Source organism: Fulmarus glacialis, unplaced genomic scaffold, assembly GCF_000690835.1.
Source record: "Fulmarus glacialis isolate BGI_N327 unplaced genomic scaffold, ASM69083v1 scaffold13933, whole genome shotgun sequence".
NCBI classification, from domain to species: Eukaryota; Metazoa; Chordata; class Aves; order Procellariiformes; family Procellariidae; genus Fulmarus; species Fulmarus glacialis.
Window position 1 is genome coordinate 1 of NW_009203658.1, and position 13,049 is coordinate 13,049.

The window sequence follows — 13,049 nt, forward strand, 5'->3', positions numbered from 1 at the left end:
GTTGGCGGTGGTTTCCGGTTTGTTTTTGTGGGGGTGAAAAATCTTGTCCCCATTTGCTCCACATGGTTAGTCAGGAAGGTTTTTGGATAGTTGATGGTGCCGGTGTACCAGAACTTTGTGATCTCCGGCTTCCTCGGGGCCCGTGTGTTACCATTAGGTGTATCAGCCGCAAAAGACCCCCGAAGTTTCCGCTATAGGACCCTGGTCTACCAGTTCTCGCTCGTGACCGGCTTCTCACACAAGGTGCCGTGAGATCCTTTTCACATCACCTGGCAGCCTCTCTGCCCAATTTCAGGCTGCGGTCATGTGAAGGGAAGCACCTCCTCTGCTCACCGATTTCTTAAAATTGTCAGTTGCCTGCATCCTGTAGCAAGTTAAAATCTGCTTAGGTTTTCAAACGCGTGGGTACCTAACCCTGCAGGACCGCGTTTGATACGCTCTGCTGGGATGACCAGTCTTGCATCCAGGGGTACACACAGGGAGGGAAGCTGCTGAATAATGTCATTAAGAATCACTGCACGTGAAATAAACAATCAGGTGTCTTTTTATTTTTTCTTTTTTTTCTTTTTTTATCCTGGTTTAGGATTAATTAAGAATTCCTCAGTTACAACTCTGTAGTTGTCAAGGTCTGAGAGACTCTTGGAAAACTTGTGTTTCAGTCTTGCTGGCCCAAGCATAATAAAAAAAAAATACTCAGCCTGAATCGAATTTTTATGCTCAGTTCACGGTAGATTTCACTCCATTCTCATGTAAACAGCTTCTACGAATCAACATATGTGTCTGGGTGGTATCTCTCACTTTGTTTTGTAACAAAAAGCCATATTGCATCATTTAATTTGCTCAAGTCATGCAAATAGGAAAAAATCAATAGGACAAAAAGGGGTCGACTTATCCTCCTCCCCACTAAACTGCTGCCCACACACAGAGTCCTGTTGCTTATGGCAAAAGAATAACAACAACACCATTGTGTTTGTTAGTTGGTTCACTAATGGGTGAAACTGGAGAACATCATTCTCCTTCAGTCCCCAGCTCTGTCCAAATGTTCATGCCTTTTGAGGGAGCATTTGTCCTACCCCCTCTATTCCCAGATGAGTGAGAACTGTCTTACTGCAGGTTTTCAGCTGCAGATCTCTCTTTATTCATACCATATGCAGCAGCAGTTTGAGATTCAAGGCAGATATATTTCTTCATGTTGTCTAGAGACAGTGTCATTAAGCTCCTGTGTGATAATTGAATTAAACTATAAACTAACCACACACAGATAACCTGAAAGATCTAGCTGGGAAAAAGAAAAAAAAAAAAAAAAGAATAAGGACTGGAAAATATGTCCTTAATTCACCCTGTTTGCAATGTCTCGGTGGCATATATGCTACTGAGATTATTCAGTGCTTGGAGACTCTTGTAGTAATTGGCTGCATGCAGTAAATTGGAAGTTGAATTTTGGTTAGTTTTCAATCTCCAGGCAGTTGAAGGGTTTATTCTCTTCTTACTATTCCTTGAAAATATCTTTTAATTCCCTTTGGGTTTTTTTTTTACTAACTGATATAAATGTGAGGAATTGACCGTATATGCCACAGTAGCTATTTCTGAGCTGTTGAACCTGTTTTTTTAAATATAAATCACACTTTTTAAGGAATATTATTTTACAGGGTTTTAAAATCAGACTGTTTTTCACTAAAGATTAACATTTATGAAACTCGCAAATCTGGTTTATCATATCAGTGTATGTTTAGAAAAAATGTCAAAATATATGTCATTTATACTTGACAGAATGAGGTAGTCATTCCATAAAAGACATGGCAAACTATCATGGAATACATTTGAATGGAACTTTTCTAAAAGCACATTTTTTAAACTGTGTTCTACTACAGTTCCAAAACCAGCTTTTTTAAACTCTATCATATATCTACACGATGGAGTGCCTATGACATTAACAGAAATCTGAACGCTAGCTTCTTTTAAAAAAAAAAGAATTGAGCATGCTCAGTAGACATTTTCATAGAGCTTCTTGGTTAAGATGCTGGGTCTTTGAGAATTTTTGACCAAATTATTGATCTGCGTTTATAATGAAAACACTACCATTGCCTGCGGTTTTGGGAACAAAAATGGAGCTACCATAATGAGCAGATACAACATTGCACTGGCTCAAGCAAGATTTTTGCATCCTATTGTTGACATTTAACACTTTGTCTTCTAGTTTTCTGCAATATCCCTTTGTTTATGAAGGGCTACTACATCCCAGTCAAACATTGTAATACCATTTTTTTCTAAAAGTTTACTTACAGCCCAACAGGCAAAGAAGTCCTCTCTACCTTGGATGGTTTCACAGCCAACACTGTCAAGGAATGGGTGAAAAGTAATTGTTTTCAAGTGTGCCCTTTTACAATCATTTGTTTGCTCTGGCTCTTTCACGAACAAAGGCTATTGTTGAACACATCCAACTAAACAAATAACTCATCTTGGGGTCCCTTTAACAGCTGCCTTAGTACAATGATCTATTTACATATTACCCTAAAATTGAAACCGAACTCTTTAATGACATAATCCAGCACTATAATACAGAAGAAGCATATGTTCAACCCAACAGCTGAACAATCTCATAAGCATATGATTTTTAGATATAAATGCTTGTATATCAAATACGGCTTAATGCAATGACTTATTTCACTGTTCTTTATTTTCTGTTAACATCAAAATTATACTGCCTTTCTCAAACTAGATATGACAGAGTACACAAAACAGATGACAATATTCAACGTAAAGAATTTCTGTCTATTGTGTCATCTTCTGTTTCTTCTTCTTTGCACTATTCTTTTTGTTGACAAACCAATTTAGTACGCTATGCTTTCCTGCGCATTCCAGGATTTATCTTACCTTTAGTCTACCCGTTTTACTTTCATGTGGCCAGAGATTAAAGGATGATCTTACAGATGTTGTAAATTAGTCAGCAGCAGGCATAATCATTATTAGGCATGTTGCAATAAATGTTTGGAAGTTTTACATATTTTCCAGAGCACAGTTAGTTTAAACCACTGCAGTTTGATGGTTTCACATACGACTTTAAAAATTGAAGCAGGAAATTAGTTTACATTTCTTCAAAAGACCAAAGCCGTTGTCAACTTTAAGGTCATTTTCAAAGTAGAGATCCAACAGAAGAAAGCTTCATTCAAATAATTATTTCAGCTTTTGCTTAAAACTGGTTTAATATACTCCAGGATAAATACATTATCGATTCACTGAAATTCAGAATAGAACGGTTGTCCTATCTCCCAGACAGGACAGAGTTATACATCAGACCTCACACAGAGCAAATGTTACCACCCTATTTTGCTTGAGCATTCTAAAAGTTAAATAACATTGTACTTGATTTTCAGATAATTGATTGACTTTCATTCCTTAATCTTCCGATTAGCTATTATATGACCAAGATTCATTCCAGAAATGACATGAGGGGGTGAATTCCTGTGGTTAATTCCTGGATAGCAGCTGCTCAGGGGGATTAGGATCCTTTTGTCTTAACTTTGAGGACTGAAATGTTGGCAAGCATTACTTCTCCTGTATCACCAGGCAACATCAATTACGTTTTCCACAAAAACCAGTAAATTAGCTTTGCTATCCTGTAATTTTTTTTTTTCCCCTGTTCACAATGCATTCTGGAGTCTCCCAGTAGAAGTACAGTTTTCTATCTGCATCCCTGTGGAGTTAATTCAATAAACACACTGAGTATTTACCTAGTAATATCTCGTGTTTACTTGTACTTCTAAACACACCATCATACTGCTACCACAAGAAAGCCTACTGCCTGAGATCAACTCCCTGATGAAAACATCTGAGACCTTTGCAAAGCAGGTGATACTACTGAATGTAAGCAAGTACCGTGAAGAGTCTGTAGTCATGGTGCACTTTCCTTTGGTGGAAACGCCAAAATAGGTCATTTCATCCTTACTTTAAGAGAGCTCCCAGCTTCCTGGTGACATAATGCTCTTAAAAAGTACCATTTATGGATAGTTCTTCTGATCATCCCCTATTGGCTTCAGACTTGGTTCTATTTGGCAGACATGACTTGACTGAGTTATACAGGCCACTTCCCATCAGAACCGCAGCAACACAAAGTACCAAGGTCAGGATGCCATCATCCCTTAAGAAGGTCTGGCTAAAGCAGAAGATTGCCTCAGCAGTTTGGATTACTGCAAGCATATAAAGTCTGTTCTCTACTACCTGGATTGCAATCCCAGCCAGTATTAAGTTCAAAGTTTTAGCTATTATGTATTTTGGTGATAGTTTATTGTAGTTATCATGATATTTTTAGTTCTTGTCTTCAAGGCATTTTTCCTTAGATCTAGCGTATCTAGAACAACATCTGAAACTCAAGAAAGAAGACTAAGGTTAACAGTTGTGCTGCTATGGCCCAACTGAGCAATCTAGCAAAAAGAATCTAAGCTTTTTCAGGAGAGAAGGGGCTGGGGCTGTGGAAAGAATTCCCCAAAGACTTCAGGGCCAATGCAAACCTTTTGCCATACGTGCAACATGCAATTAATTGATTACTGTCTTCAAGGTTTTAAAAAAAAAAAACAAACCACCAAACCCTTTCCAAAAGAAGATGTGAGACAATTATATTCCCAAGCAGGGTCTGAAGAGAGATAATAAACCATACGTGGCAGATGTTAGTCACATTACTTAGTTGCAGGTGCTATGAAGCCGAGGATAGCCTGAGAACAGATAGTCTAAACAACAGAACATTTAATGCGTTTAATGATCCTGGCAAATTTGGAAGAATTCATTTTGAAGCCAATAGCAGCTCTTCCAGAATAAGGGTAGAAGCCAAATTGTGTTCTTCTAATCAGTGGTCCAACTTACGCCACTAAACTTCAGTACATATTTCAGATGGCCTTTTGACAATACATGTATTGTCAAGGTAGGTAAGACTAAATTTTCCTGAAAAGGGTTTGTCTTCTAAATTAAGGTTCCTTTACATAGGATTTTGTGTAACTGTACAGGCCATATATTGTGTAATATTTTGAATACGTATCTGTTTAAAAAAATGGAGAGTGAATTTCTCTCAAGTGTTTCCGGTTTATGTAATTATGATCCGTAAATAAAATGCTGAGTTCAGAACTGTGTTATCAAAGTACTGCATCCTAGAAGACAGCCAACCTATGAGACAGCATCCTCAATCATATCAAGAGTCTTCATGCATTGAATAACTTACTTTATCAAAAGTAATTTAGATAATTCCCTTCGATGTTATGTTGCAAGGGAATGACATTGGAAAGTCCTTCTACTTAACTCAGAGATATGAACTATAGCAAAACTGTGTGAATATTTTCAAATGCGCTATTTACAAATATTTACAATTTTTACAGAAAACAAATATTTACCGCATTAATATTTCTTAATATAAATGTCTTACAGTCTTTGTTTATAACTGCATTAAACAAATTGCAGAAAGAACCTGAGCTTTGTTTTTGCATTGGATCAGATTCAGTCCCTCTCAACTGAGAACACATTTCCCACTACCCACCATTGGGATGAATGATCAAAAAACAATCCATGTGGTTAACAATAGATTAACAAAGTGCACTGCATTCAAAGACTAATAAAGACGACTATGCTGTTTTCCATTATTTTTCACGATTTGATGACATTGCGCTCCTTAGGCTCCTGTGTTTACTTAAACACATCATCAATCGTGGTTTCGTGCTTCTTCAAGTACTATGCATAATATATGCTCTTTTTTCAGGACAAAGTTACAGTTTCAATATTGAGACAAACAAGATCTTACGAACAAATTCTACTTTTTCACTTACAAAAAGAAATGTCTGAAAACATACAGCTTTTCCCACGTCCAAGTAGTTTGCATTAGAGACAGCAAAAAGCAGAGCAGCATTTAAAGCATTAAGGCATTTGCTGAACTCCACATTTCAGTAGCCGGACTGCAGTATCGTTCAAGATACACCTATTTAACAAATACCTAGATATGGTTTTCCTGATGTGTTTTGATGGTAGAATTTTAATTTTTAGTCTCTAAATACTTGAATAGGTCACCTTACAAGTTAGGTTTTTAAGTGTTTCTTGGAAGAGAAGTGGGTAGAAGGCCTGCTGCTGTAGCTCCTCCTTATGTAAATGATCCCTCTAGATCAGAGATTGCCTATGTGATGAAGAGATTGCAGGCATGGGTCCATAAAATAACTTGAGTACTATTATTCTTATCTGAGAAAGAGAAGCAAGCGCTTAAAATCTCACTGTACTAATGACACATTGCACGTTTCATAGTAATAATTTTTGCACTTCCAGAACGGTGACGTGAAACATCATGCATTTATACTAACTGTATTGGTTCCACTAGCATTATTTATTACATTAGACCATGCAATCTTTTTTTGTGTAAGATGGGGAAACAGGTCATATGTTTATTTGTCTCTGGTTTGTGGCTTGCAGATACTTTCTGTTACCAACAACACAGAATGTGCGAAGCTACTGGAGGAAATCAAATGTGCACACTGCTCACCTCATGCTCAGAACCTATTCCATTCACCTGAGAAAGGGGAAACACCTGAGAGAGAACTAACTCTTCCCTACCTGTGCAAAGACTATTGTAAAGAATTCTATTATACTTGCAGAGGTCACATACCAGGTAAAACCTATAACAAAATACGGGGCTAAAGGATGTCTGTTTTGAAATGTTGATATTGCCTGAGCGATTATAGATCCAGCTCTTCACTAGGTAAAATCCCCATTGATATCCAGGGGATTTTGCCCAAGCAAAGACAGAATACCTCAGGGTCTTCACAGCGGATCTTATGTAGTGCGGTAAATATTTTGAGCGCTTTCTTGCCACCCTCCTATTAAACTCCCCATGAAACACAGGATTGTTGTCAAAGGGACCTGAAACTATTACCTTTGCTGAAATATTAGTGTGTTCATTCAAATCATGTAAATAAGCAATTGGCTGTTCAAAAGCTATTCTAAATTATAAATAGCTTTAAAATGCAAGAAATAAAGGATGCTGGCTGTTTGCTGTAGACTCTAAAAGCTGATGAGTAAAGTGTTTTTTCTGGTTTTGTTACCCTAGAAACTGATGGTTTTTCCACAGGGTTTAAAGCCCATTGAAATCAAAGGGAGCTGTTCGATAGACTTTTGTGATCTTTGAATCACTTCCAACATGCTGTTAACAACCAAATTCTTAACTAACCTAACACTTCCTCACTGTAGTCAGTAGAGTTAGGTGGACATAACCAAAACCAGAATTTGACCTGTGTTGTCTAAGGCAGTCACCAATGTGTGCTATCACTTATAACTATATCAACAAAATAACCACAGAAGATGGTTCTTTTAGAAACACTGTCTTAATACACTATTATATTAAATAACGTCTTTGGTATTCTCAATAGTAAATTATTTATATGTTTAAGACTGTCATTTTTAAACTATGCTTTTTTCCCTGTCCAAACACTACTTATAAATAATGCCACACAGGAGAAAATAATTAAACTGGTTAAGATTTTTTTTCACTAGCACACAGACTGGAAAAAAGAGTTGATAATGATATGAAAAATGAATTTGTGAATAGTCATTTTTGACATATGAACAGCTTTGTAACATAATATAAACATATTTGAGTAAAGGGGATAGTTTAAGTGGATGAGATTTGGAGAAGGGTTTTTTAATTGCATGTGTACAGTGTGTACTTGTTTTCTCTGAAATCCCAAGAGTGCAGGGATTTTTTGCAACATTCTTTTACTGACTTGAGAAAACATTTTGAATTGACTTACTTTTTCCCTTTACTGTTCTTTAACATGTATCTCAACCCATTCAAATATGAAAATATTATTATTGCCTTTATAAACTAAGAGATGTTTCTAAGGCTTTCTTAAACCAGCTGTTTCTTGCTCTTTATCACATTCCCCAAAGCAAAGCAGAATAGGTCACAGTTGCCAAGACTGCCTTGAGAAAACATTTTGAATTGACTTACTTTTTCCCTTTACTGTTCTTTAACATGTATCTCAACCCATTCAAATATGAAAATATTATTATTGCCTTTATAAACTAAGAGATGTTTCTAAGGCTTTCTTAAACCAGCTGTTTCTTGCTCTTTATCACATTCCCCAAAGCAAAGCAGAATAGGTCACAGTTGCCAAGACTGCCTGCAGCCCATATAAGAAGTCAGCACAAAGACTTTTTTGACATGAGTTTGTAGCTAGTGCAAATGGTTAGCATATTCTGCAGAGCAAGTCCCTCATAGTTGTTTTGCGAAATTCTGTGTTTCTGAGGAAACAATTTGTTTAACTGGAGAAAGTGAAAGAGGGAAAAGGGAGAAAGAAGGAGGGGGCAGAGGGAGGGAGAGAGAATGAGAAAGGGCTGAGCAGCACAGGAGCTATAGCCGCAGGAACCTCACTCCTCAGATCAACATATGTGGTGACGAATGACAAATTTATTTTTCTACAAAGTTTGTGTATATGTAAAACTGCTGAAGTGCATCAAGATGTCAAGTGCTTTTTGTGACCACCCAGGTTGCCTTGAAAGATAACCAGATGAAAGCATAACTTTAGCACTGGACAGAGCACTGTGCTTTGCAGGAAAAGAGCTTACATACTTTAGCGTCAGTTAAAATAGGATTTTTCCTACATCAATCAGATGCTAATAATCATTCTAAATACTTGTTCTGAAAGTGGGTTGTACTAACAAAAAGTTAGTGCATACTTACATCCACCAACAGGGTTAATTTGGTGACTTGACTGGTACATATGGTTGTTGATACCTATACTAGGATTTCCTGAAGGTATTAATTAAGAAAGATTCAGGTCCCTCTTTTTGAGAAGATGGCCTATAGGATTTTAATATAGTTAATAGTCTTATACATTCTAAAATATAAATAATTAAAATAACAACTTATTTGGGTTTTCTATTTTACTTGTGAGACCTGTATGTCCATAATAATATTTATTGCAAAAGAAAGAAAAAAAATAGAAAGTGTGGAAGCTGTTTTCAGCTTAGCCTGGAGGATTAAACAAAGACTTGGAAATTAACAGGCCCCCAAACCCAAGGTCTCTGGCAATGATTCACTGTGCATTTGTTAAAAAGTCAAATAATTACTCTTCTTCCATTAGGGAGTGCTAATTGTTTCTGAACACCAATACAAAGGAGTTTAAGGGAATTGCTGACTACAAAAATAATTTTATCCCTTAAGTCCTGCACAAACGAGAAATATTATTAGTGATTTAAGATAGCAAGCATCTTTTCTGGAATTGAAATTATAGCGGTACATATTAACCACGAAGACTGAGAAATTGTACATCAGTTTTTTTCATGACTTGGCTCCAGAAATTAATTTATTGTTCTGTCTCTTTTTGCAAAGACGAAAACTCTAGCAGATCCTTGGTTACTCTTTTGAAGACAGCAGTTTGCCCACCAGTTATGACTGTATCAGAACTTCCATTGACTTCTTTAGAAATATCCAAAGAAAAAGCGGACCCGATTCTTTATGCAAACAGAATAATAACAATAGCTGTTAGGATTCTACGGGCATGTTAACGCAGGAGGGTGTAATGTTTCACAAAGTCTATGAGATTAGAACTTCCCTGCTTCATCCCAGGTGACTGTTATCATTATTTCTCATCTATCTTTACTGAAGCCTCAGTTTAAGTGATTACTGATGGAGACACTGGAGTTAAGTGACTTAATGAAGTACCTTCAGTCAATATGAATTTTAAGTTTTCCAAGGTCATAAGAGAAGACTGTCTAATATTTATTGTTAATATAGCTAGTAGAGGAAGGCACAGCTGATTCTGCCTTTAGGCATGAGCAGAAACTTGATCCATGCCAGTGGAAGTGACATTTTCTACGGAACAAACCTGTGCCACAGCCGCGGTGCGTTCTGCCATCCAAGGACATCGGACAGATTTTGAACTATGTGCTCTCCATTATTTTCCTTTGAAGAAATGGGTTCCAGATGATTGTGGGTGAATTCAGATCCAGGCGCAGATCTGAATCCAGGCATTACCAGAACAGATGCTTCCTATGAATTTTTTAACTCCAAACAGGGGCACCCCAGCCCAAAATGCTGGAAATCTAAGAAATTCTGCAACCCACACAACACTTTCAGAAGTTCTAACATAGTCAACTAATAGTCACAGTCAACATCGTCAACCTGCAAAAAAATAGTAGTGGCTCGTAACGTTGCTACTGCTAACAAGAGCATCAAGGGGATTAACGCTGGCACTGCCTGTGTGCAGGTATGTGCAATGTGTGAGTATGAGAAGAGGGCCACTAGTCACTTGAAAACCAGTAGGAAATGAAGTGAGCTACTACTGAACTTAATACATTTTGAAACAATCAGTCTGGAATCACCTCTTTGATTTAGTTTTCACTGAGAGTTGAGAAGAAAGAGGAGAATGTGTTTTTTGTGAACAAATTCACATCTAGCTGTCAAAAGTGCAAGTCAGAAAAAAAAATCAAACCAGGAAAATGCTTCTTTTACAAAATACTGAACTGTATGCTCAAGGTCATAGCAGAAATAAAGCAGGTGAGCCCAATTTCCAGACGCTCTCCGAGCCAGTGTAGGTCTACTCATATGAGTGGATGATATTCAATCTTGTGTGCAGTGCAAACAAGGAAGGAAGTGAATAGGAACTTGACTTGCTGTAAAGACCGGGACAAATGCTACCACGACATTTGAGTTGTATATCAAAAAGAAGAGGCAGGGGGACGGGTAAGCAGGGAATCCAGCGAAGTGGAATTTGGTGAAGGTAGGATAGGAAGGAAGATACAGTGTGAGGAATAACTGACTGCAAATACGAGTGGAGAGAGGAGGTGAGGATCAGCTGAGAGCAGAAGTTTTCCATTGAAAAGGCTTGAAATCATGCAACTTATTCCCACAGTTTTTTATAAAGGCGAACACAGAAAGCCTTCACTGTAACTGCCTTAACTGAAAAGTCTATAGTTTGATTCTTGTTTGCAAGACAGAAAGTTTTAAAAGCATAGAAATGCAAGCCTGTGCAAAATCTGACATGTACAACATTTAAACATTATGTTTAATCTTCCTTTGTGATTTCAGTTTTTGTTGTTAACATGTTAACATGGGCACTGCTCTGTCAACACATACACAGCTGGTAGGAAATTTGTAATGATATATATGAGTCTTTTAAAATAAAGTAATAAGTACAGAAATTCACACAGGACCAAAAGTTGCAGTCCTTATTAGGCATAGGACGGTGACAGAGCTGTATTTGAATAAACTCAGACTGAGCAAAATGATCTTTCTTTTTTTTCTCCAAACAATTCTAGTGCTTAGGGGCACTTGTCAGGGACCATTCTTCTGGACGCTGTACAAACACTGAACAAAATGGCAAACTCTACACTAAAGACCTTACAATCTAAGCACGATAAAGAAAACATTAAATGGCTGCAAGCAGATAGGAGAATAGAAGCAAATGTTTTTCTGACTGTCTTTAGTGAAGCTGTTGGTATGTTGAATCTAGCATATATAACACAAGCAGATCTTTTTTTTTTTGTAAATTACTGTGTTTTTTATAGAACAAAATTCCATCCCTAATACACAGGTGAAACTGTACTTAGAGAGGTTACATTCCTTCCACTAACACAACATATTAGCAATTTACTGGCTGATTTTCATAGTTTAATTCAAACCCCATTTTTACGAGCATTTCTAAGGAAAACGGAACATAAGCCTTACCCCTTCTTGGAACCTGCTGATGGGTTTGCTAAATAGCAAAAGGCAACTGCAGTGCAACATGTACTTAAGTGCATGATAAAATATTTCGTAAGGAAAAGGGATTAGTCTTACATATAAGAAACGGCATTGCATAAGGCATTAGTCAAGTGAATTTGCATCTGATTGATTGTTATTTGAAATGAACATGTACCGAGTAAACAATATGATCATAACATGTTCTTAGTTTTTCTGACTAAAGATAACATTCAAGCCAAAAGTAGTTTATCTTTAGTAAATAGTAGATAAACTATTCCAAGTAGGTATACTTGGAAAATTCTAGAAGTTCTTAGAATTTGTACACCTCTAATTTGCTATTGCATTTTCTTGAATGACCCACTGTGCCTAGAGAAATAAATTATTAAAGACAAAACCGTGTATTCTTAAGTCAAATAATTCAACAGCAAGATTTTAGATTACCTTTGATTTTGGCATTATTTCTACAAGCCTTGGAATACTACTCCGTGATTATATCAGAGTTCCTCTTCAGTTGTTCCACTTGAAATTATATCTCCCATTTTCTCCAAATAACTACTATAAATTAAAACCAGCTCCTCAGAGATGATATTTACTGAAGCTCCAAATCATGGTAATTAAACTTTTACACCACAACACACTACCATGTGTTTCCAGATACTATTTTATAGAAACCAAAGGCAGGCTTTGTCGTGTTATTTTTCCAATATTTTTAAAGGAAGATGCATATGAAAAGAAGTATAGTTGGGTGGGAAAGGCTTTCCACTCCACAAAAATTCTGGGATCTAAAAAATTTTCCTATTCCACATAAGGAAGAAATTGAACTCTTTCGAAATTTTCCATGAAGAAAGCCACAGAGAGACCACCCCAGGATAGCTAATAAAGTCGTTGTTAGGACATTTACTTGGGAAATGGGAGACTTAGGGTCAAACTCTTGCCTGACAGATGAGGGGTATTGACCCGAATATTCCTCTTCCTAATGAAACACCCCAATTACAAGACATTGGAGTATAGTGATATGAGGTTTGCTGTCTGTTTCTCTCATTTTCATTTAGACCAGAAGTTTGAGTTTGGACCAGAAACATCATGTTAACTAAAATTTTGTCAAAACTGATAATGTTTCTGAAAAAGCTGTGCTTGTAAGAAATTGGCATTTTCCAATGAAACACAGCTGTCCCTGGTCAGCTCTTACTGTATGTTGTAAGCCAGAGGTTTTATGGCCAAGATCTATGGATTATTCTGCATTATTCACAAGTGGTAAAGCCATGCATAAATTAGGTCTCTAATTCCAATTAAGTGCTAATTCTGTGTATCCTATGAGTTATGTCCTGGACCATAGTACATC

The 13,049-nt window shown here is 36.9% G+C and overlaps 1 protein-coding gene across 1 annotated transcript in view; it reads left to right on the plus strand.

Annotated features, from left to right (window-relative positions):
* The first annotated feature begins 93 nt into the window (after nt 1-93).
* Nucleotides 94-13,049, plus strand: part of HHIP (hedgehog interacting protein) — a 72,179-nt gene continuing 59,223 nt past the window's right edge. Inside the window, exons 1-2 of the mRNA XM_009574721.1 lie at nt 94-243; nt 6,439-6,634. Of these exons, the coding sequence (XP_009573016.1) occupies nt 94-243; nt 6,439-6,634 (346 nt within the window). The remainder of the gene's footprint in view (nt 244-6,438; nt 6,635-13,049) is intronic.